The sequence below is a fragment of the Trachypithecus francoisi genome, unplaced genomic scaffold (genome assembly GCF_009764315.1).
Source record: "Trachypithecus francoisi isolate TF-2019V2 unplaced genomic scaffold, Tfra_2.0 Lachesis_group8, whole genome shotgun sequence".
In the NCBI taxonomy this organism is placed as follows: domain Eukaryota; kingdom Metazoa; phylum Chordata; class Mammalia; order Primates; family Cercopithecidae; genus Trachypithecus; species Trachypithecus francoisi.
The window spans coordinates 47,027,258-47,053,106 of NW_022681473.1; the positions used below are offsets into that span (position 1 = coordinate 47,027,258).

Below are 25,849 nucleotides of genomic sequence, written 5' to 3' on the forward strand. Positions count from 1 at the left end.
AAAACAGCACAGGGCTGAGAGACAGAACAGGTGGTTTCTAGTTCATGTTATGCCATTTACAAGCCGTGTAACTTTAGATAAGTCACCAAACCATCTGAGTCTCAGTTGCTTTAACAACCAAAGTAAACAATATAAATACAAGTACTTTGTAAAATGTCAATCTCTATATGAATTTTAGAGACTGACATCAGAAAAACCTTCAGTTTGCTGCATGCACACAATATATAGCTGAAGAATAGTAAGCACAACTTTTACTTTGGGCCTAATTTTGTCCCTGCAAGGACACTTTTCTTAACTATACACATAAATCATATTGTGATATCCAAAACTATTCTTTTTACCTAAATCTCCAGTCACAAGACAATTAGCATGCATTTTAAATTCTCAGTTTGTATATTAACATGGTATTAAAATCTCTACAGATCAGCCTAAGAATAATTTTTCAGAGAATGATTTTTCCTGAGGTGTGTGTACGAGTGGCAAGGCTACACTTTGCTTTGATTTTACTGCACACAAAAAAAGGAAGTTCTTCTGTATGCTTTCCATACACCACATACCCACATTTGATTTACTTTTTAAATGACTCACCACTAACAGTTCAATATGACTTTTGCTATCTTAGAAGTATAACATCTTGGGATTATAACTTTCAAAAAATAATTGCACAGAGTATGAATGCTCATGTTACTTTCCAAACCCTGGTAAGATATTGGTATAAGGATTAGGGCTTAAAAACATGTATTAAAATAAATGTTCCTCTCCACAATATTATACTTTGTTGAAATTTATTGAAGCACCGTAAAGAAAGGGAAGAGGAAGGAAAATTGTAATTACTGAGTACTTATTGTGTGCTAGGACCTGATCTAGGGAATTTACATACATATATTATCTTATTAACACAATTCTCACAAGGGAGATAATGTCAGCTGTATCTTTTCTGGATGAAGAAACGTTCAGAGAAGTTAAAAAATTTGTTGATGTTCACACAGGTAGTAAGTGGAAGAGTTGAAATTTGAATTCATATTTGTCGGATTATAAAGCCCTCCCCCATTTTTACCTAAAAATGCTTCCCTTTCTACATGTATAATACACGAACATTGAACTGCCATCATATAAAATGCTGTACCAGTTTTACTTCCCTTCCCAAGGTGAGCTATGAAACGACAAAGACAGCAAGACTCTAGAATTGAACCACTTGGACATATGAGTATTTTGAAATATAATACCCCTGAAGTCTTTCTGGAAAAAGATTTTTCAAGGACTTACTTTAAGAAAATAAAAAATACATTCACGGGATAGAAAAAAACAGTAACTTATGGGTCAAAAGCCTATGGCTTAACAAAAAAGGAGTCCAAGTTCAGGTAGGATGGTTCCAGGTACCTAAGCAGTGCCATAGGTCCTAGTTTCTCTTCATCTTTCACTAGATACCACTTTGGTATCACCTTCAGTAGGCCTTCTTCACTAGATGACTTCCACAAACGTCAGGCTTTTGTCCCCCAGAGTTAAATGTAAGAAAGAGGAACTGTCTTCTAAATTGCAAACGAAGTCTTGGGCCTGATTCTTATTGGTCCAAATTGCATCATGTGTGCATTACTGAGACAATTAATCTGGCCAAAGGCTATTGATCCTCTCTTCAGCCAGTCCAGAGTCCTGCAACTGCCCTAGAACGTGGGGAGAGGGCAGGAGGAGTAGAAGTAGGTCCAACCAAAGCAAATGGACTGAGACAGACAAGAGTGAGTCCCCAAAAGAAAACCAGATTTTTTTCAACAGAAGAAAAGGGAATAGATGCAAAGCATTAAAAACAGTAATGTCTGGTGACTATGGTCAAAAATAATTTAATTGTGCATCTAAAAATAACTATAAGAGGCTGGGCGCAATGATGGTCAAAAATAATTTAATTCTACATCTAAAAATAACAAGAAGAGGCTGGGCGCAGTGACTATGGTTAAAAATAATTTAATTGTACATCTAAAAATAACTATAAGAGGCCAGGCACAGTGGCTCATGTCTGTAATCCTACCAGGTTGGGAAGCGGAGGTGGGTCGATCACTTGAGGTCAGGAGTTCGAAACTAGCCTGGCCAACATTGTGAAACCCTGTCTCTACTGAAAATACAAAAAAATTAGCTGGGCATAGTGGTAGGCATCTGTAATCCCAGCTACTTGGGAGGCTGACGCAGGAGAATTGCTTGAACCCGGGAGGTGGTTTCAGTGAGCCGAGATCGCACCATTGTACTCCAGCCTGGGCGACAGAGTAAGACTGTCTCAAAAAACAAACAAAACCTGTAAGAGTATAATTGGATTGTTTGTACCACAAAGGATAAATGCTTGAGGGGATGGATCTGCCATTTTCCACCATGTGATTGTTACACATTGCATGTCCTATCAAAATGTCTCGTGTACTCCATAAATACATACACCTACTATGTACCTCAAAAATTAAAAATTAAAAAAAAAAACAGTAGTGCCTCTACAATGAGCTGACAAATCAGGAAAATTGTTAGTAAAGATTAAATAATCACTGATGATGTTAATGTAACATTTGATGCAATTGTTAAATGTTAATGTACCAACAATTTGTAAATAAAATTCCAGATGTTTTTAACACATACTTGAGGCTCAGTAAATATTTATTGAATGAACAAATGAGATATTGGAAGGTTTAGGGTGGAGGAGGCAAGGGAAAAGAGAAATAAGAGCATTCCAAATACCTTGTCTTGTTAAGGAAAGAGGTTGTAGATATTGAGTACCTAACAATCTTGGTATTGTTAGGAATATATACATTTAAATATGTTTGTTAATCATTCAAGGATAATCACTATTGAAAGAGGCAAAAGATGCAGAATTTGTAAACCACTAGATTTTAAAAAAAGGACCAGAGAAAATTTGATCAAGCCAGCAAAGGTCAGATTGAGAAAGAAAAAGAAAGAAATCAAAATACATTTTAAGACTCAAAGCACCAATGATATCAATGGGCTAGATTACATTATTAAAAAGTAAATATTCTGTTTGGAGACAAAATCAGTTTTATGTTTTTACAAGTGACAAACTTAAAACAACACACAATAAAGGCAGGGCTAAATAAAAATTAAGTAAGTAATAACAAAATAGAAAGCAGGAATTGCAAAACAAAGAACAGAATCAAGGGGAAAAGCATTAAAGGGACACTTGGGATATTTTATAACCATAAATGATGAATTGATAAGATGTAACCATCACAAACTTTAAAATAAACAATAGAGCAACTAAATATGCTAAGCAAATTTTGTTAGACATACCAAGAGTAATTCTTTCAAAAATTGTAGGAAAGTTAAACTCATCTCTCAGAAATGGGAAAGTAAGTAAAAGAAAAATAATAGGAAGAACATAGAGGATTTGAATAATAACATTTTACAATGTTGATTTTATATATTTGTTTTTTAAAAATCAAATCTAGCACTTACTGTGTGGCAAGCAGTATATTGAATGCTTTATAAATACGAACTCATTTAATCCTCATAATATTGCAATGAGACAGAAATTTTACAGATTGAGAAATCAAGGCATGGAAAAATTAAATAACTTGCTTGAAGTCACACAGCCAAGTGAATGGCAGGACTGCATTTGTCTCCACAGTTCATGCTCTTAGTTCCTGTACTCCAGGTCCACACATATATTGACCTATTGACCTTTCTACCCTCTGGTAAAGGCTATTTGGGCTCTCCATATCTGGTTTTCATCTTCTTGAGCTAATGGGAAGACTATGTTTAATAACCCTCTTGTAGTAGGGAAGGGTGAAGTGATTAGTGATAGCCAATGAGTTAAATGCCAAAGCATTTAAAAGCTGGTATTTCATCTCAAAACTCTCTTCTTTCTTGGTGACAGCTATGGATTAGGATGGCAGAGCCACAAGATGGAAATTGCCTGAATCTCTGAGTAACAACACAGAGAACCACATGGAGAGGAGTTGCCCTGGAGAGTCCCCCAATGTATGTTGAACTTAGAGTGAAAGTAAAATAAGCCTTTATCGTGTTAACATAATAAAGAGAGAATTCGTCATTGCAGGTGTGTTTGCTCTATCCTGACTGTTACACACCCTAAAATGGAAATGTTACATTATTTTCAAAGTAAATGGAACATCTGTAAAATTAGATGATGTGATAAATCACAAAGAACATTCTCTTAAGTCCCCCTAAGTAGAAATCATACAGGCACATTCTTGGACTCTTGCACAATAAAGAAAACAATTTTTTTAGGGAAAACTAAACATAACCACATGAAAATTTAAAAATAGTGAATAATTTTCTAGGAAAATATTAAATACTAACACCAAGAAGAGGCAGAAAACCTTAAAAAATTAATATTCACATTGAAAAGGTAGTAAAAAAAAAAACTACTTCCATCTTTACTTGAAAGCAACAGAAAATAGTGGGAGAGAAGCATATGCAGGAAGGAAGAAGGACTTGGAGGGCAGGGAGATCAAATTTACTTTTATTTATTGAGGTGAAATTCGCATAACCTAAAATTAATCATTTTAAAGTGAACAACTTAGCGGCATTTAGTATATTCATGATGTTGCACAACCTCTACCTCTATCTAGTTCCAAAACATTTCTGTCACTCCAAAGTAAAGCCCCTTTTATCCACAAAGCAGTCACTCCTCATTCTCCCACTTCCTCACACCTTGCCTTTGGCAACCACTGCACTGTATTCTGTTTTGGCGCAGGCCATGCAGGAGAGGGACGGCCCGGACCCTGATCGCATAAGGCTGCTCCTGAGCAAGGCTCAGAGCCCTCTGGATGTTGGCAAGGCCACTTCCAAGGCCTATGCAGCAGGTGGTGCTGATGGGCTCTTCTGCATCGCTGGAATAATCTGTGCTATTTTGCTTTGCATTCAGTTGATCATATATATGCAGACAACTATTGGAGGGGATTCACGGTGAGGTCTGGGGAGTGTTACTCATTCGGTATTAGTACTGCCCACCCCTACTCCAGATCCTGGAAAACGAGGCAATACCCATGAGCTGGAAAGATAGAAGAGAAATCTCACCACATTACCCTCGGAAAATTTGGCCCTGGGCCTGTCCCTTCAATATGGGTTAATGGCCAGTGGGGATATGTGATGGGAACACATAAGAGAAAGGGAAATATGGTATCCCCCTAAAGGCAGAAATTATATGCACAATTTGTCATGGTAAAGTTCCCATCTTATTTCATATTCAGGGGATTGTATATATAGTGAAAGAATGGTGTAAATAAATAAAAGGTTAATTCCATGAAAAGATTTGAGTTTGTGAAATACAAAAAGAAGACAAGGATGTTAAACTTGGTGCCCTAAACAAAAGAAAGGAAAATTGTTGTACATAGTTATACAATCAATGTTAAAATATAACTTTGTACTCTATACACTTTAAGAAACTGCTGCGTCAGTTCAAAGCTTATAAACAATTGTGCTGCTGTAATTGTCCCTGCAACCTTTTTCTCAAGGCCACACAGGTTTACTTCAATAGTCCTGTTTAAGCACCTGTAACCGCAAGAGCCACCAAGTCTGAAATAAGACTTTGTTATGTTAACCATTAAGGCTTGCTTATCTAGTTTCATAAAAGAAGATCAAGATTCCCCAAAAAAAGGTAACCAAGGAAAGAAGAACAAACTGACCATCCATGAAGAGAACTGTTCTTGATGAACTTCTGAAAATATCCTGATAATCTATATATAATTATGTAATCACCTGATGCTCTGCTGATTGACAATTGTTCTATATAATTATGTAATCACCTGATGCTCTACTGATTGACAATTGTTCTATAAAATACTATATAAGCCTATAGTAAAAATCATTCAGTGCTGTCAGCCCCTTACGGGGCTGCAGTCTTGTCTGTGTCTTCTTATATGTTGTGTCTGGTGTCTTTATTGTCTCTCGCCACCTTGCCTCTCCCCTTTGGGTACCTTGGCCACGCTAGGGCTGGACCCCGGCACTGTTTCTACAGATTTACCTATTCTGAATACTTCATATAAATGGAATCTACGATATGCAACCTTTATTACTGGCTTCTTTCACGTTGTGTGATGTTTTCCAGGTCCATCCATGTTGCAGCATGTATCAATGTTTCATTCTTTTTATAAGGAAGAATACTATTCAATTGTATGTATATAGCACAAATTGTTTACCTCACTTCTCTGTTGATGGACATTTGGATTATTTCCATGTTTTGGCGGCTGTGAATAGTGCTGCTGTGAACATTCTCATACAAGGATTTGTTCGAGTTCCTGTTTTCAGTCTTTTGTGTGCGTGCCTAGGAGTGGTAGTGCCAGGTCTTATGTTAATTCTGTGTTTAACTTTTTGAGGAACCAACAAACTGTTTCCTACAGTGGCTGAGCCATTTTACATTCCCATCTGCAAGATAGGATCCAATTTCTCCCAGTTCTCACCAACACCTATTCTTTTCCTGAGTTTACTTTAGAACATGTGAAGATGCCAATGTATCATGCATACAAGATAAATTATTGTATATAAAGGTCTAGAGTTCAGAAGGGAGATCTGAGTTTGAAACACACATTTTGGAGCTGTTCGCATAACAAGGGTACAGGAAAGGAGGTGCAATTGACAAGGAAGAGGGTATAGACTGGAAAGAGAAAAGGGCCCAAATCCTCACCCAGCCAGAGGAACCCTGAATACCTGGAGGGAAGAAAAAGAGGAACTGCTAAAAGAAGACTGAAGAGGATCTATCCAAAGGTTCCAAGTGAGGAACTGAGAGGTTGGAATGTGTCCCCTCTCAAACATGTTCTGCTGAAGATCTGAGGAGTGCAGCGAGGTGTCCTTTACCATCCATGCAGTGAGTACTTTCAGTTTCTCAAAAGCCCCATCTCTAGGTCAGAGAACTCCTTCACCATAGGTTCCACAGATCAAAATGACAGGACACACATAAGGAGAAAGACCATTTCCCATCTGAATACTGCCCAAAGTGTCCAGTTTCAGTGCCTCTCTGTGGTAGGCAAAATAATGGCATCCCCAAATTGTTCATGTCCTAATGTCTAGAACCCATGAATATGTTATCTAACATGATAAGAGATTTTGCAAATGTGATGAATGGATTTGAGACAGGGGATCATCCTGGATTATCTGGGTAGGCAGAATGGAAGCACAGGGTCTTTGTCACTGAAAGGAGGCAAAGACTTAGATTACAAGATGCCACATTGCTTGCTTTGAAAATGGACAAAGGGGCAATGAACCAAAGAATGCAGTGACCTCTAGAAGCTGGAAAAACTGAGGGGACAGATTCTCCCCTGGAGCCTCCAGAAGGTACCCAGCCCTGCTGACACCTTGATTTTTAAGTGTCAACTACTAAGGCCTTTCCACCTCAGGGTGGGCATCCAACCTATTCTCTTGACCTCTTTGTGGATGTGCTCATTAAATGAGTTGGCTCCATCTCTCTTCTTCAACAGGGGTGGTTTAAGTCCTCCTGTGGTCCCAACTTTAGGAAAGACATCTTTTTATTTTTAAATTTATTTTTATTTTTAATTTTTGTGGGCATATAGTAGGTGTAGGTACTTATGGGATACAGGAGATATTTTGGTAGAGGCATGCAATGTGTAATAAACACATCATGGAAAATTGGGTATCCATTCCCTCAAGCATTTATTCTTGGTGTTACAAACAATCCCATTATATTCTTTTAGTGATTTTTAAATGTGTAATTAAATTATGATTGACTACAGTCCTCCTGTTATTCTATCAAACACTAGGCCTTTTTCTTTTTTTCTGTTTTTTGGTTCCCATTCACCATCCCCCACATTCCCCCATTCCCTGTACCTCCCACAATTCTTCCCAGCCTCTGGTAACCATCCTTCTATTCTCTGTCTCCATGAGTTTAGTTGTTCTGACTTTTAGATCCTACAAATAACTGAGAACATGAGATATTTGTCTCTGTGCCTGGCTTATTTCACTTAATATAATGATCTCCACTTCCATCCATGTTGTTGCAAATGACAGAATCTCATTATTTGTTATGGCTGAATAGTGCTCCATTGTGTATAAGTACCACATTTTCTTTATCCATTCATCTATTGATGGACACGGGTTGTTTTCAAATCTTGACTATTGTGAACAGTGCTGAAACAAACATGAGAGTGCAGATATCTCTTCAATACACTGATTTCCTTTCTTTTGGGTATATACCCAGCAGTGGGAGTGCTGGATCATATGGTAGCTCTATTTTCAGTTTTTTGAGGTACCTCCAAACTGTTTCCCATAGTGGGTATACTAATTTATTATACATTCCCCCCAACAGTGTACAAGGGTTCCCTTTTATCCACATCCTCTCTAGTATTTGTTATTGCCTGACCAGGGTGAGATGACATATTATTGTAGTTTTGATTTTCATTTATCTGATGACCAAGGACGTTGTGCACCTTTTCATATGTCTGTTTGCCATTTGTATGTCTTCCTTGGAGAAATGTCTATTCAAATCTTTTGCCCATTTTTAATTGGATTATTAAATTTTTTACTATAGAGTTGTTTGAACTCCTTATATATTCTGGTTATCAATCCATTGTCAGATGGGTAGTTTGCAAATATTTTCTCCCATTCTGCGGGTTGTCTCTTCCTTTTATCAATTGTTTTCTTTGCTGTACAGAAGCTTTTTAACTTGATGTGATCCCATGCAACCATTTTTCCTTTGGTTGCCTGTGCTTGTGGGGTATTACTTAAGAAATTTTTGAGTAGACTGACGTCCTGGAGAGTTTCCCCAATGTTTTCTTGTAGTAGTTTCATAGTTTGAGGTTTTAGATTTGAGTCTTTAATCCATTTTGATTTTATTTTTATGTATGGTGAGAGATGGGGTCTAGTTTCATTCTTCTGATGGATATCCAGTTTTCCCAGCACCATTTATTGGAGAGCCTGTCCTTTCCCCATTGTATATTCTTAGCAACTTTGTCAATAATGAGTTCACTGTAGGTGTGTGGATTTGTTTCTGGGTTCTCTATTCTGTTCCATTGGTATATGTGTCTGTTTTTATGCCAGTACCATGCTGTTTTGGTTACTATAGCTATGTAGCATAATTTGAAGTCAGGTAATGTGATTCCTCCAGTTTTGTTCTTTTTGCTCAGGATATCTTTGGCTATTCTGGGTCTTTTGTGATTCCATATAAATTTTAGGGTTGTTTTTTCTATTTCTATAAAGAACATCATTGGTATTTTGATAGGGATTGCATTGAATCTGTAGATTGCTTTGGGTAGTATGGACATTTTAACAATAAGGATTCTTCCAATCCATGAACTTGGAATAGCTTTCTGTTTTTTGGTGTCCTCTTTACTTTCTTTCATGAGTATTTCATAGTTTTCATTGTAGAGATCTTTCACTCCTTTGGTTAATTCCTAGGTACTTATTTTATTTGTTAGTGGGATTACTTTTTAATTTCTTTTTCAGACTGTTCACCGTTGGCATACAGAAAGGCTACTGATGTTTGTATGTTGATTTTGTATCCTGCAACATTAGTGAATTATTTAATTAGTTCAAATAGTTTTTTGGTGGAGTCTTTAGGTTTTTCCAAATATAGGATTATATCATCTGCAAACAAGGATAATTTGACCTCTTCCTTTCCTGTCTGGATGCCCTTTATTTCTTCTCTTGTCTGATTGCTCTAGCTAGGACTTCCAAAACTATGTTGAATAATAGTGGTGAAAGTGGGCATCCTTGTTGTGTTCCAGATCTACAAGGAAAGGCTTTCAGTTTAGGAAAGACATCTTTGACCTCAAATTGGTTCTGAAAGGTCTCTCCCTGACCATTATTTTTTATGGCATTGAAGTAAGAACACTGGATTTAAAATCAGACACTTTTGCTTGATTATTGATCATACTTACTAGCCTGTGCCAGAAGAAGATCTTAGAGCCATCCCTGTGCTTCAGTTTCCTTATCTGTAAAATAAAAATAATATTTACCTCATAGAAGCATTATACAGATAAAAGAAAAATGCATAGAAAAGTTGTAAAGGTCCTGAGCTTTAAAGTACATCCATACTCAGCAAAAAAGAAAACAGGAAAGAAAAGTTAATGCCTGCACTAAGCACTAATACCTGCAACATGAAACTGAAAAGCATTATGTTAAGTGCCAGGAGCCAAAAATCTGTACATATTTCATTATTCCATTTCTATGAGAAGAAATTCCAGAGAAGGCAAAACTATGGAGACAGAAATCAGATCAGTGGCTGCCAGGGGCTGGTTGTGAGGTGAGAGACTTGAGACAAGAGAACTTTCTCGCGGTGATGGAAATGTTCTATATTTTGATCATTTGGTGGTTATGCAACTGTACATGTTTGTCAAAACTCAGAATTGTACATCTCACAGGGTGAATATTACTGTGTGTAAATTATACATCAATAAATCTTACTTTTCAAACATTGGAGAAAAGAATGTCCTGTAATATACTGTGTTCCGAATACAGTCCTTTGGGATAGGAGCTAATTGACTGACTACTCAACCAATAAATACCTATTCCAAATTTTTGCTTCTGTGTCCTGTTGTTCACAATAGCACGTAACGTGATTTTTTGCTAATATAGAATGCTTCTCTGCTTGCAGCTTAAATTTTTTTTTAATTAGAAGGGCACTGAACACTTCCCTTCTAAAAAGTTCAACTGTTGCTCTGCCTCAAGGAATGGGGGAAAGCACCAAAAGAATAATGAGGCAGGACTGGGCTACTAAACAGCCTAGAAGTACAGAGGTGTGTGGGAGGTGGGGGAATTACCGCTTTGGTCTCCAACAGGCCAGAAGCACTGCAGTCCTATCGCAGGTCATTGTGTCGGTAACAGACGTTATTTTGGTTTGGAGAGAATGTCCAACTCTGGATTGTACAAAGTTAGTCAGACTTCTGTAGTTAAGGATGGCCTAATATTCACTTAATTAAAACACCAGTCAGATACACGCAGAGATCGAGGCGTGCGAGTCTCTGGGAGCTGGCGGACGCGACTGCCAGCAGCCTGCGGGACTCAGCCGAACCCCCCCGCCCCACCCATCCGCCGGGAGGACCCACGCCCCACACCCGCCGGCCCTCCCTTCTCATTGGCCGCTGCCCTGCTGCTCCGACGCCCGCTTCTATAAGAAGCCGGCAGCGCGAGGCCGCGGGCAGACCCAGCTTGCAGCTAGCGGCGCCCCAGGTGAGTGAGGCGGTCCTTCCCGCGGGCGCCGGAGACCGCCGTCCAGACTTTGGCGGCACTCGGCAGGCGCGGGGCTGGGCAGCCACCCCGGGAGGCAAATTGGTGGTCTTACGGAGTCAGATTTGGGAGGTCGGAGTTGTACCTCTGTAGACGCTTACTCTTCTTTCCTCCTACGCTCTTTGGGGAGAAAAGACACTTTTTGAGGGCCTCCTGTGTGCCAGGAACAGACTCTACCCATCATCAGATTTCACCTTCACAACAAACGCAGGTAGGTATTTCTTGAGTCCCCAGATGAGGAAACTGGGGTTCAGAGTCCAACCCAAGGCTGCGTGACTCCTCTATGTTGGCAGAAACAGAAAGAGTTTTCTTCCTTCCCTTCCTCTCCATCAAAGGGCAATATCTCTTTTTTTCCTCTCCTCCCATGAAAGGAAGCCTCCCTTAAACAGCCCCCGGAAGAAGAGGGAGTCTCAGATACAAAGCTCAGCATCGCACTTACCATCGTCACCACCATCCCAACAGACGACTAAGAGCTTGTTGCAAGGTCGCAGTTGACAAAGAGGACTAGATCCTTGCAGTTCAGAGTCAGTTAAGAGTCCAGGTAAACTCAGCCTTGCCTTTGGCGTTTGATTTTCAGAGGTTTAAAATGAACTCCTCATTGATGTCCCATTCTGCTTGACTTAGGAGGAAAAAGACTAGGGTTGAGCTTGCTAATCCAGGAAAAGTTTTAAAAAAGGGGGGTGGGTGGAATTCTAATATCAATGTTTCTGAAAAGTTATAATCTGTGGTTTACATATGTTATCAGGGAGGTCCATCTGTGCATGTATTATTAGATCATCTCCAGATAGGGATGTGTCTTCTATTTCCATTTTCTCTGCTAGTACCTTTATTTCCTAGAATACTGCTTTTCATGGATAGTGTTTTCTTTTGTATTTCATCTTCACTTTCATTCTCATTCCCACCCCTTATTTAGAAAAGAAAATCAAGACTCTTTAGAGCATTCCCTCCCTCTGAAAGAATCCTCCTTGCAGTTTTTTTTTTTTTTTTTTTTTTTTTTTTTGAGACACAGTCTCGCTCTGTCGCCCAGGCTGGAGTGCAGTGGCTGGATCTCAGCTCACTGCAAGCTCCGCCTCCCGCGTACGCCATTCTCCTGCCTCAGCCTCCCGAGTAGCTGGGACTACAGGCGCCCGCCACCTCGCCCGGCTAGTTTTTTTGTATTTTTTTTTTAGTAGAGACGGGGCTTCACCGTGTTAGCCAGGATGGTCTCGATCTCCTGACCTCGTGATCCACCCGTCTCGGCCTCCCAAAGTGCTGGGATTACAGGCTTGAGCCACCGCGCCCGGCCCCTCCTTGCAGTTTTTAGTTCTGTCTTCAAACAATATCCATGCTTTCAAAAGATTAATTCAGTAATGCTTGGTGCATCCTAGATCAGGTAAATATAAACTACACTTGTTTTACTGATTAAACTAAGGAGAGAAAAGAGTTGGTCATTGTGTACGCCTTGACCTCTACTTTACCAAGGGTTGGGTCTGTTGATCTTCTGAGTGTCTTCTTGGTATTTTTTCCTTGTTTGCAGTGGTGTGTCCTGCACAGCAGTGCATCCTTAGTCAGGCCAGGAGACGCAGTAGGGGAATGACTCTCTGCCTTCCATGAGAAAGGGGTACCAGTTGGTATTAGCTGATCAGAGTGTTGCTTTAAAAATAAAATGCTTATGTATTGATAAGACGCCGATTCAAACAAGTGTGACCTATTTTATCTTACCAGGTTAGTATTGTGGGTTTTTTTCCCTGAAAGAGTAGGAGGGGGCAGGTAGGTTGAAGGGGGAAAGGAAAAAGTAACAAGGCAAAATATTGAGGTTCTGAAAGGGGTTTGGGGTTAATTGAATGGAGGAAAAAAATAACTGATTCCTCATAAGCGCTGTCAACCAAGCAAAGTTATGGCGAAGTTTGAGTAACTGTCAAAGATCTATGTCCTGTAAGATTATTTTGGGGTTGGGGGGAACAAAAAAGGTGAGAATTTTCTTCTAGTTTCTTAGCAAAAGTTCCTTTTCAGAACCTTCATTTTTACCATGACTTAAACAAGGAGGAGGGTTTCCACATCTTTTTTTTTTTTTTTTTTTTGAGACGCAGTCTTGCTCTGTCACCCAGGCTGGAGTGCAGTGGCACGATCTTGGCTCACTGCAACCTCCACCTCCCAGGTTCAAGCAATTCTCCTGCCTCAGCCACCCGAGTAGCTGGGACTACAGGTGTGTGCTACCACACCAAGCTAATTTTTGTATTTTTAGTAGAGACGGGGTTTCACCACCTTGGCCAGGATGGTCTCAATCTCTTGACCTCGTGATTCGCCCACCTAAAGTGCTGGGATTACAGGTGTGAGCCACTCACATATTTTTTTTTTTTTTTTTTTTGAGATGGCGTCTCGCTCTATCGCCCAGGCTGGAGTGCAGTGGCCAGATCTCAGCTCACTGCAAGCTCTGCCTCCTGGGTTTACGCCATTCTCCTGCCTCAGCCTTCCCAAGTAGCTGGGACTACAGGCGCCCGCCACCTCGCCCGGCTAGTTTTTTGTATTTTTTAGTAGAGACGGAGTTTACACGGTGTTAGCCAGGATGGTCTCAATCTCCTGACCTCGTGATCCACCTGTCTCGGCCTCCCAAAGTGCTGGGATTACAGGCTTGAGTCACCGCGCCTGGCCACCACTCACATCTTAATATAATAATGTATGTCTTTAAATAAATCAAAATAATATAAATGCCTTGCATATCATAAATTTCAATTAATGTATCCTTCACCCTCCTCTCCCCACACCCTTTAAGGAGATGTTGGCACAAAGCTTGATCCATTCAAGAATCAGGTAAAGAGGCCGGGCGCGGTGGCTCAAGCCTGTAATCCCAGCACTTTGGGAGGCCGAGACGGGCGGATCACGAGGTCAGGAGATCGAGACCATCCTGGCTAACCCGGTGAAACCCCGTCTCTACTAAAAAATACAAAAAACTAGCCGGCGAGGTGGCGGGCGCCTGTAGTCCCAGCTACTCGGGAGGCTGAGGCAGGAGAATGGCGTAAACCCGGGAGACGGAGCTTGCAGTGAGCTGAGATCCGGCCACTGCACTCCAGCCTTGGCGACAGAGCGAGACTCCGTCTCCAAAAAAAAAAAAAAAAGAATCAGGTAAAGAAAATAATTGTGAACCCTAAAGGGATGGAGCCGTGACTGTTAGTACCTTCTCACAATAGCAACTTCCAGGATAGCTTAGGAGCCAGTTTTGAAAATTGAAGGAAATCCTCATTTTTTTTTTTTTTTAAGAGACGGGGTTTTACTCTGTCACCCAGGCTGGACTGCAGTGGCATGATCATGGATCACTGCAGCCGAGAACTCCTGAGCTCAAGTAAGCCTCCTGCCTCAGCCTCCCTCCCTAGTAGCCGGGACTGCAGGTGAAAGCCACTATGCCCGGCTAACTTAAACAATTTTTGTTGTTGTTGTTGTTCATACAGCATCTCACTATGTTGCCCAGACTCTTCATAATAGTTTTTGTTGTTGTTGTCATTTGTCTGTTTGTTTGTTTTGAGATGGAGTCTCACTCTGTTGGCCAGCCAGAGTGCAGTGACAATATCTTGGCTCCCTGCAACCTCTGCCTCCTGGGTTCAAATGATTTTTGTGCCTTAGTCTCCCGAGTAGCTGGGATTACAGGCATGTGTCATCATGCCAGGCTAATTTTTGTATTTTTAGTAGAGACAGGTTTTCACCATGTTGGCCAGGCTGGTCTTCAACTCCTGACCTCAAGTGATCCACCCGCTTTGGCTTTCCAATGTGCTGGGATTACAGGCATGAGCTACTGCGGCTGGCCTCATATAGTTTCATATGAAGAGTTTTATTCCAAGCTCCAAGAGATTGTTGAAAGACAAATTATCAGAAGATCTAGAATTCTGTTGGTGTTACCACTGACTGGAAAAAATCAGTGGTAACTTTTCTTTACTGTTCCCTGATACTTGCTCCCAGTTCTTAAAGCTGATGTACATGATGAAGCTAGTGGTTGGCCAGGAAATAGCTTATATTTGCAGAATCCTCTTCCTTCTGCATGTCATGGTGATGGTATCAGGAAACATGAGGACTCAGTAAATACAGGCTAACTCAGTACATTTTACTTTGGGGTCTTTGTCTATTTGTTTGCAAAAAAAAAAACTGCTGAATTATTTGCTTGAGATTTGGAATTTAATACACTTTAGGGATTTTATAATAAATTAATGAAACTGAAATCACCTTGATACAAAACAATACTGACATTTTATATCATAAAGCAACTTTTCCACATGCTTGCTATTATAAGAAATATGTTAATCATCTTGTAAAATGCCTAATTCCTAGGGCAAGAAAAATTCTTAGCCAGAGGTGTTTAGAATGTCTATTTCATTACTTTAACATTTTCTCTTTTTTTGAAGACTGGAAAATTTGGGACATATTCCCCATTATTTGAGATACTACTTATTGAGTATTTAGTGTAGGTTAGCAACTGTTCCAAGAGTTTATATAAATTATAACTATTTAATTCTCATAACAATAAGTTTATATATATTTAATCCTCCTTATAATCATGAGAGTGGTGTTGATTATCTTCCCTCTAAGTTTGCAAATAAAGAGATTGATACTCATAAAGATTATAACTTGCCTAGATGGATTTACAGAAAGATTTATTACTAGCAATTTGTTATATTATTTTGCATCTCTCTTATTGTTTACATTTGCACACTATAGGACAACATCACCCATACTCTGTGTTTAATAAGAAAAGTCAATCTGTGAGTGGTAATTGAATGGGTAACAAACATTTCTGAATGTTTTCATATCCCTAAAAGCATTTTGAGAATGCTTATCTGAGACCATCCCTGAATTTTTAGCCCCAGAGTCACCAATTTGGTATTTTCTGTTTATACTTAAGTTTACCTTGAGAAATGGTCACTTCCTTTGAAGTGGAAAATCTCATAAGATCTTTTGCTTCTCATCCATAAATCCTTTCTCAGCAGAGACTCATGGATGGGCTAGAAGCTGTATTCAGTCATCTTTAGAAGCACATGGGATATTGATCAAAGAGGTGGGGAGGTGGGGAGATGGGAAGGTGAGGGGTGGTTGAGCGTACTCCTTGGGTATCATGGCTGGGATCTCAGTGTCCCTTCTCTTCTGCTTCTTTGTACTTATTGAGAAGTCTGTCTTCCATTTTCTCCTTCCCCATAAACAAGTGTGTGAATTCTTTGGAGGCAAAGAATTGTTTTAAAACTTTTACTATTCTTGTTTTAAAATTTTTACTGCCCTGACTTTGACTGTGGTGCTTTACACATGTGAATGTGTTGGGTTGAAATTTTATTCATTTTACCATTAGTAATTGTTTGAATCACAGAAAAATCCACATAATTATTCAGTTTAACTGGCCATTTAGTTTTATAGCATTTGAAGTAGAAATTGTTTTAATTCTAGAGACTAATTTGGCATAATTTAAAAATCTTCGTAGTTTTGGGAACTTGAACCCAATGAATTCATAAATGTTGGTTAAATTTTTTTTTTTTTTTTTTTTTTTTTTTTTTTTTTCATTTCACAGGAGTTGCTACAGCAGCACAAAGTTTTATTAATATTCTGATTCTCGCGTCATCGTTTTTATGGCAGGAAAGGATGAGGACATGCCCCACCTGTAATGTAGAGCAAGCAAACCACCAAGTAGGACCTTGAGATTCTCTCTAAACTGTTCTCTAGCAACACGCTTGTGCCTTTAATCTGCCTTTTAAAAGGGACACAGAACAAAAAATGCTTGTTTGCAAATAAACATCTGAAAGAATATACTAACAGCTGACCTGGGCTGAGGCATCCAAACAAAGCGGCCATTGTGGAGGGAGACAATGCAAACCACACTGGGGCAAGAAACTGAGGGCAGAGAACGTGCGGTCATTTGTGCGTTGGTATTTCTACCAGCCCTAAGGCCCCATCTGGAACAAGTATCAACCAGGAGGGTCTCTATGGCTTGATTTATTAACCTAACTCGAAAGAAGTCACTGCCACCAACAGCACTGTGCAGTTTTATTAACCATTCAAGTCCAGTAGCATCTGGTAAGATTGGGACAGAATTGGGATTGAAAAGTGAACAGATATTCAGCATCTAACAGTTCAAAAGAAGCCACTACATACTCTTTTCACAATGTTTTCACAGAGCCAATACAGTACTAGCCATTAACCCAGTACACCAAGTGTACTGAAGTAGAAAAGATGCAACAAGAAAAATAGCTACATTAGAAAGACCAACACTTTAGAAAAAGAGTAAACACTTTTAGTTTCTCCCCTTTAGCCCCTAAAACAACATCTTACAGTCTGAATCTACCTATACAGTCCTACATTAGCTTCTAAAATATTTGTCAGGAGGGAAAAAATAAAATGACACTGGCCAGTACAGTCTTTGGATATTTAGGAAGGGGATGGGGAGAAAGTCAGTTGTCAGAGCAAATTAGTCAGCTTCAGTCTCGTCAGCAGGGTCTTTGGATTCTTTGTTCTTCCGCACTTCTTCAATGTGCTTATCCTTCTCTCGCAAACGCTCCAGTTTGGCAGCCATTTGTGCCTCTCGGTTCTCTTTGTTAGCTTCCATTTTGTGGGTCAGTTTCTCTTCTGCCATTTTACTGAAGTTGTTGTTCTCTTCTATTGCCTTCTGAAGCACTTCTTTCTCGTGCTCTCGTTTCTCAGCCAGCTGCTTTAAGACCTCAGCTTCATGCGACTTGCGTCTTTCTTCTGCAGCTTCTAATTTCTTCTGAATTTCCTCCAGAGAAAGATCCTTCTTCTTTGGAGGGGAAAGGGGGAATTCTGGAACAGATTCTTTTGACCGAGGGCTGAGAATCAGCTCAAAAGCCTGGCCTGAGGCACGCTTCTCCAGTTCTTTCACCTGGATATCAGAAGAAGCCATGGTGAATAGAAGACAAGCGACAGGCAGTGTATTCTGCACAATCAACTGGGATAAGGAAAGCCCTGCTCGGTCCGAGCCGCCTGACCACACTCTGAGCACCAACCTAAATTTTGAATTATGTGTCTCTAACTCTTCTTGGTACCTGAAATATCCTAGTTTCTTCCATGAGGAAAATCTCAGAATAGCACGCCACATTATGGTGTTTTAAAACGAGTGGGAATTTTGTATGTTACGAGTTCCGGTAGCTGTTTGGTAACTTAGTTTTATATTACAAAGGTTAAGTAGCATGCCCGAGGTCACAACACTGATAAACATGAGGCCAGTAATTAGATATATCTGACTTCACATTCCACATATTTCCTTACACTGTTTTGCAGTGTAAATAAGTGGTTGAGAAGATACCAAAGTAGATACCTGGTTCATCTTCTGAGAAGCAGAGCTAGAATTCTCCTGGCTAGCAGTTATCCATCTAATGCACATATGTCTAGAGCTGGCCAGGCCTTTAGTTTACAAAATAAATAGAAAGCCTTGTCCCCACTCTGGAGGAGCTTGCTGCCTTGTCAGAAGGTGAGATATGTTCAAATAAAACATTTGGGGAAACCATTTGAGACCTGGTATAATGAAGTGCTAAGATTGTGGACAGGGCGGGGAGGAAGTAGGCCTTCCTGACTAGTTCAGGCTACAATAGTTGGAAAGACTACAAGAAGCCAGCAGGCTTGAGTCATGCCCTAAAAGAGGGATTGGTTTAGAAAAACACGAAAGGGAACTACTAGCATGTATCGTGTGCCTATTCTGTTCTAGGCAGGTGTCAGGCGAAGTTTCATCTTATTTTGGTCTCACTAGATTCTTGCAAAGCTTATCTGCATATCTAGGTTCTATAAAAGGTTAAGAAACTGAAGCTTCTAGAAGTAAATTAGGCCTTAGTTATCAAATATTGTCTGCATTGTGCACCTTCTTTTTTAGCCCTTTGTCTTTGTTTTCATACTTTAGTTTTAGAGAATTACTCCAAATTCATCATGATTGAAGACAATAAGGAGAACAAAGACCATTCCTTAGAAAGGGGAAGAGCAAGTCTCATTTTTTCCTTAAAGAATGAAGTTGGAGGACTTATAAAAGCCCTGAAAATATTTCAGGTAAGCATTTTCCATATTTTTGCACAAAATTCTTCTAGAAATGAATCTCTAAAACTGTATTTAAAATACAGAGCAACATAGCAAGACCCCATCTCTTAAAAAAAACAAAAACAAATTTAGCTGGGTGAGGTAGTGGACACCTGTAGCTCCAGCTACCTGGGAGGCTGGGGTGGGAGAATTGCTTGAGTCCAGGAGTCCAAGGTTACAGTGAGTGAGCTATGATCACACCACTACACTCTAGCCTGGGTATCAGAGTGAGATTTTTTTTTCTCTCTCTCTCTATATTTATGTATGTTATATATATAAATTCTATATTTTTATATAATATACATATATAAATATATATAAATTATTGCAAATTCTTCGGAGGTGGAGTACAAACATTTGTTAAGAACTTGCATTTCTAAAATAGTGCTGAATTCTAACAAGGGACACAAACAATTTACAGAAGAAGAGATACAAATAGCTACTTTGGGAAATGGGGGAGAAAAAATTCACTTCATAGATTTTAGAGAAGCAAATTTTAATTTTAATAAAGTATTAAAATTTTATTGATATTTAATCAGACTTTTTAATTATATACTTGAGATTTAATGATATAGTCATAGTATATTAATGATACTATTTTCATGTAGCAAAGATTCTATAGTGACACTGTCCCCTACTGTCAGAGCTCCATTGCATTGGAGGTGCATTACCCTCCAATGCACCTTTGGCACGAGGGTAAATTTGTGTACCATGTAGGGAAACTATCTGGTAATATGGATTATGAGCCTTAAAATGTTCATACTTTTGACCCATAATTCTAATTTCGTAAATCTGTCTTAAAAATATGGATCAGTCAAGCAGAGCATGAATATTTATTGAGTCCTTACTATGTGTCAGGTACCACACCAGACACTAAGGATGTGGAGCTGGACGAAGTAAACACAGTGCCTGTTCTCACAGAGTATATAATCTAGTGGGGAAGGCAACACTAAACAAACAACTGCTGTAAGTGAATAATTACTATGTGTAAAGTGACATGAAACAGAAGTACCAGATATTGTGACAGCATTGAACTTGGGGGACCTAACTGAGTTTAAGGGCTCAGGGACACACAAAGATGTATTGTTTATAGGAACTAAAGATTATAAATAATCCACTTGTCCTAATATAGGGGATGTTGAATTGTGCTAGCGGAACACCACTGTGGTTAAGCTCTGGTCTCCAGAGACAGACCACCTGAATTCAAATCCTTGCTCTGTCACTTATTACCTGGGTGGTCGTGGGCAAACTGATTAATCTCTCCACACTTCAGGATTTATGTCCATAAAATGAGAACTCTACCTACATCATAGGGTCATTGTGAGCATTAGTACGGTTAATATCTCTAAAGTGCTTAGGATGGTACAGTACAAAGTAAGTCATCAATAGATGTTAGCTATGTTAATAATCATATGACATACTATTATATAGCTGTTTGCAAAGAATATTTCAAAGAATTAAAAATCTGAAATATAGATAGTCTAGAAGAGCTTGTAATGAAAAGCATCAGTTTTCTTACCTAACACGTACCATAGTCTCAGTCCCACTCCCCACAGGCAACCTCTTTTAACTATTTCCGGCCTTTAGTTTTTTTGGTGGTGAGTTTGTGAAATCTGAACATTGCTCTTATATGTCTTTTCGAGTTATCAACTTCACACTATATTCATTTACTTTCTATTATGAACAATGATACTGATACCACCTCCCTCCCTTCCCTCTCCCAGTCCTTCCAAATCTGATAATTGTATTATTACTTTTAGCTATTTTATTGATTACTGTTGAGTCTTTAAATAAAATACCTGTGTGTCTTCTTCCATCAACTTTTTAAATTTAATTTTTAATCAAAAATAATTGTGCGTAGCTTAAGAACAACTCAACCCATACCATAAAACATATTTTTAAAAAAGCAGTCTTTTGCTCCATCTCTCTTCATTCCTAGGTTCCATTTAATTTTTTTGCAACCTTATGTGCAGAAGCTTGAGTTAATCACACTCATTAAATCACGTGTACACTATCATTGTTGATTTGTGCGACCTGTTCCTGTTTTATTTCATTCTTCAATTCTATCTCCATTTCTCTCTTCTGATAGAGAACTGCTCTCGTATGTTTGATATGTACATTGAATTACTTTTATCTGCACTTCAGAATATGTAGTTTTTGTGTGTGCATATATTCGTAATTTATATAATCATATTGTGCGATAAAGATTCTTTTTCCCATGCAGCACTGTGTTCTTAAGACCTGTGCACGCTGTTGTGTGAACATCTCTTTCATTCTTCTAACTGCTACATGGTATTCTCCGGGTATGTCTCCATCCATTATACTTATCCCCCACCTTGTGGAGGCAACCATTTTCAACTCTTTAGACTATTTTTCTAATATTTCCTTCCACACTTATAAATTATATGCTTATTCTGCTTCTACTTCTTGATTTCTAAAATTATAGGTAATTATCTATTGATTTTCAACAATGAAGCAAAAATTTAGGTTTCTTGACACAACTCCCCTTCGGATGGCCTCTTCAACTTCCTTTCCACTCGTCTTCCCAATGCATTTCTGTCCCGGTTTTTGGCTCTGTCAATCTTTAATGTTTTTATTATTAAGATTATGTAAATATTGTTTGAAGAAGAGCCATAGTATCCACCTTTGTGACTCTTCCTTTCTTGTGCAAGAAGATTACAGCGTAGTGTTTAAATGCATGGACTGTGGACCTGGACAGCCTAGATTTGAATTCTGGCTCTGACACTTGTCTCCTGTGTGCTTCTAGCCAAACTGCTTACCCTCTCTATGCATCTGTTTCTGTAATTGAAATGACGGATAGGGAATGTTTCACGTACTACTTCTACTGTATCTGAATTTTCCAGACTGTGTTTTTCTTCCAGATGAACTTTGAAATTATTTAATTACATTTCCTCACCAAATTCCATTGAGATTTAAATTTAGGAATAATTGACGTTTTTGTATCTTTTTTTTCCTCTGAAAACATAGTTTGGCTTTATATTTATTCAAGTCATCATTTAGAAAATATTTACAAATGCATTATTAATGTAAAAATGTATAAGAAATAGATGAAATGAAACTCTTCTCTATACCTGATCAATCCCAGTATATTTTATAACTGACTTCTATTGATTCCGTGATAAATTCTATGTTCCCAGATAAACCCTGCCTATTCTAATTTCCTGACATCCTCAATCACTCACTCCTCTTTCTTGTTAGCTCACGTTCCCTGAATTTTTTTTTTTTTTAAGAAAGGGTCTCACTCTGTCACCCAGGCTAGAGTGCAGTGGCACAATCGCGGCTCACTGTAGCGTTAACCTCCTGGGCTTGAGTGACCCTCCCACCTCAGTATCCCAAGTAGCTGGGACTTATGGTGTGCGCCACTACACCTGGCTAATTTATTATTTTTTTGTAGAGACGGGGTCTTGCTACGTGGTCCAGGTTGGTCTTGAACTCCTGGGCTTAAGTGATTTTTCCACCTTGGCCTCCCAAAGTGTTGGAATTACAGGCGTGAGCCACCACGCCTGACCTATTCTATCTATTCTTTAAGATTCATTAAGTTCCCGCCTGCTCCATGAAACTTTCTACTCTCTCTTAAGTCGTAATGCTTTTCCCTTTGCCGAGCATCTGCATCTGAACACTCTTTACTTTATTTTCTTAATCTTCCATGTGTTAGCCAACTAGAATGTAAATACCTTTATGTCTTTCCTTTATATTCTTCGCAGCTCTCACCTAGTTGCATGGGTGTTCATTAAGTTATTTTAGGATGCACTGGTTAGTATTGGAGATTATCTGCTCTAACTTTCTCATGTTTTTAGATGAAAAAACTATTGGGTGATTGGTTCTCATGTTTCATTATCATGTCCCCAGCACTCTTCCTCAGCTACCCAAATTGGAAAGAGAACATACCCTCCTCCCACACTTCTACACACAGCACCCCCATCTTAGGCTGACTTGGAAGAGGTCAGAAGAGGAGATCTGGTTCAGCTGTTACTAAGAATGTAGCTTAAGAGATTTGAGGTATTAAATACTCTGTGCTCAAGCTGTTCATCTAATTTTATTAAATGAATTTTTGAAAGGGAAACTCTTCTTTCTCCAGGACTAATAGTGGTATCACTTTTTGAAAACTAGCTTTTATTTATGAGAATTTTCAAAAGATTCCTCTTTGCCAGGAAACTTAATAATATTTTAATTTGAATTCTGATTAATTCTGACAATCTGAAGGACCTCTAGTGTGTGTTATTTTATTGGTTTCTGGAGGGTGGGATGAATTTTGAAAACTTTTCTGACCAGTACATAATTTTTAAGAAGGAATTATTTTGTTGTTGGCAGCACTAAAAACAGCCTTTTTCCCTTTAGCTGTTCTGAGAAGTCTGAATCTGATTTTTAGTGGTAATGAAAGTAGCCTGCTCAAAGACTATTAACATTTGAGGCAGTTACATGAAATCTTTACCCTGTGCTTTACACAGGAGAAGCATGTGAATCTGTTACATATCGAGTCCCGAAAATCAAAAAGAAGAAACTCAGAATTTGAGATTTTTGTTGACTGTGACATCAACAGAGAACAATTGAATGATATTTTTCATCTGCTAAAGTCTCATACCAATGTTCTCTCTGTGAATCCACCAGATAATTTTACTGTGAAGGAAGATGGTAAGTTCGAAAGGTGAAAATACTACTTAGAAGATGAAACACAGATGTGTGTTCAATCTTATATTTATCTTGAAAACATGAAAATAATAAAACACAATCTCTCCAAATTGCTTATAGTCTGGTAGTGAAGGGAACACAAAATATAGTTGTTCAAGATACCAAAGAAAAATTATAAAGCAACATTTGATCTAGTGTGAGAGAAATGAAAAAGAAAATCTTGAGTATAAGAAACAGCTGGGTGTGCTGGCTCATGCCTGTAATCCCTGCACTTTGGGAAGCCAAGGCAGACTCGCTTGAGTCCAGGAGTTCAAGACCAGCCTGGGCAACATGGAGAGACCCAGTCTCTGCAAAAAATACAAAAATTAGCCAGGTGTGGTGGCATGCACCTATGGTTCCAGCTACTCTGGAGACTGAGGTGGGAGGATCACCTGAGCCTAGGAGGTTGAGGCTGTAGAGCCGAGCTGAGATCATGCCACTGCACTCCAGTTTGGGTGACAGAGCAAGACCCTGTCAAAAAAAAAAGAAAGGAAAGAAAGAAAGAAAGAAGGCAGGAAGGCAGGCAGAAAGAAAGAAAGAAGAAAGACAACACGATTTGGCATATTCAGGGATTGATTATCTCTCATTCCAAAGCATCAACATTTCTTGATTTGAAAAACCTCTAATTCACAATCCCTGAGCACTTAGTAAGTCTCATAAGACTTGGCATCTAGCAGATAGTAAATGAATATTTAAATTTGTTGTAAATGTTGACAGTTGCTGACAACTATGAAATGACACACAATATGTATAGCAGGGGACTCATCCACGGCCTGTTAGGAACCAGGCTGCACAGCTGCAGTGGGCAGCAGGTCCGGCGAGCCTTACCGCCTGAGCTCTGTCTAAGAGCGTGAACCCTATTGTGAACTACGTGTGCGAGGGATCTAGGCTGTGTGTTTCTTATGAGAATCCAATGCCTGATGAAACCATCTCCCGCCTCCCCATTCTTGGAAAAATTGTCTTCCACAAAACCACTTCCTGGTGCCAAAAAGGTCAGGAACAACTGATGTACAGCATTCCTTCCAAAAGCAAATGAGAAAGCAATAAAGCCTTCTAAAGTTTCAGATACTCAGGTAGCAAAGATAAAGGTTAAGATCTCTACTGGTGAAAACATCCTTGAAGTTCACTCGAGGCAAAAGACAAATGGATAATTTAGGTACATTTTATATATGGTACTCAATCTAAAATAATCTCTTCAGATTCTGTCCACAATATTTAAGGTGTAATCAGGACTGCTATTCATCTACTATGCGTTTGTACAGCTATATAATTATTAAAATACTGATATATCTCCACTTCTGGCTGGCAGAGAGCTGCTTCCCCAAGTCCCTTAGGGCTCTTCACCATGCCTGAAGCCTCTGTTGCTCCAGAGACCGCCCCCCCACCAGGAAATCCCACACCCATCATTAACAACTAAAGGGTTAACATCTTGCAGAGCAGAAGCCTGGGACTCTGCTGATGTCTATTTTGAGTGATTACTGCTCCTGTTGTATTTGTTGTTAAATCCCTTGAATATCACTCCTGGGTATGTTAGAAAGAGCAATATGCTGGGGCAAGAAGAGGTGAGTTCTAGTCCTCTGTCTTCCAAGAGGCGTGCATTACTTAGGGTAAATTACCTCTCTGGAATTTGATTACCTCATCTGTAAAATGCAGAGGTGTATAGATGACTAAATAGTTCAGTTGATACACCAGCCTTGTGGCAGATATTTCTACTAAGAAATAAGGATACAAAAGATACAGTCTCCACCCTACAGTTGTTTCCAGTCTTTCATGTAAGACAGACATATAAACAGGCACATTATAATAAAACGTAGTAAAAGCCTTTAGAGAGAGACATAAAGCCACAGGAACCCAGGGAACAGATAATTAGCTCTGTCTACAGGGTCAGGGAAGGCTTTGCGGAATGAGAAGATCTCATTAGATTTGGGTCTTGAAGGATATGAAGGATATT

The 25,849-nt window shown here is 39.2% G+C and overlaps 2 protein-coding genes across 4 annotated transcripts in view; one reads left to right on the plus strand and one right to left on the minus strand.

Moving 5' to 3' along the window:
- The first annotated feature begins 11,094 nt into the window (after positions 1-11,094).
- TPH1 (tryptophan hydroxylase 1) overlaps positions 11,095-25,849 on the plus strand; it is a 30,476-nt gene continuing 15,721 nt past the window's right edge. The window contains exons 1-5 of one of the 3 annotated variants that reach the window (XM_033208191.1): positions 11,106-11,127; positions 11,320-11,395; positions 11,556-11,725; positions 19,040-19,182; positions 23,679-23,862. In XM_033208191.1, the coding sequence (XP_033064082.1) occupies positions 19,066-19,182; positions 23,679-23,862 (301 nt within the window). In that variant the 5' untranslated portion in view covers positions 11,106-11,127; positions 11,320-11,395; positions 11,556-11,725; positions 19,040-19,065. Of the gene's footprint in view, positions 11,128-11,319; positions 11,396-11,555; positions 11,726-19,039; positions 19,183-23,678; positions 23,863-25,849 lie in introns of all 3 variants that reach the window. The other 2 variants (XM_033208192.1, XM_033208193.1) reach the window with 2 other exon arrangements.
- On the minus strand, positions 16,713-18,147 carry LOC117081782 (stathmin). Its single transcript, XM_033208194.1, has one exon. It carries the CDS (start codon positions 18,047-18,049, stop codon positions 17,600-17,602), a length of 450 nt encoding a protein of 149 aa, XP_033064085.1. The 5' UTR covers positions 18,050-18,147; the 3' UTR covers positions 16,713-17,599.

Bases quoted from the DNA above. Each gene is read 5' to 3' on its own strand.
- LOC117081782 (XM_033208194.1), bottom strand. From the start codon at position 18,049: ATGGCTTCTTCTGATATCCAGGTGAAAGAACTGGAGAAGCGTGCCTCA.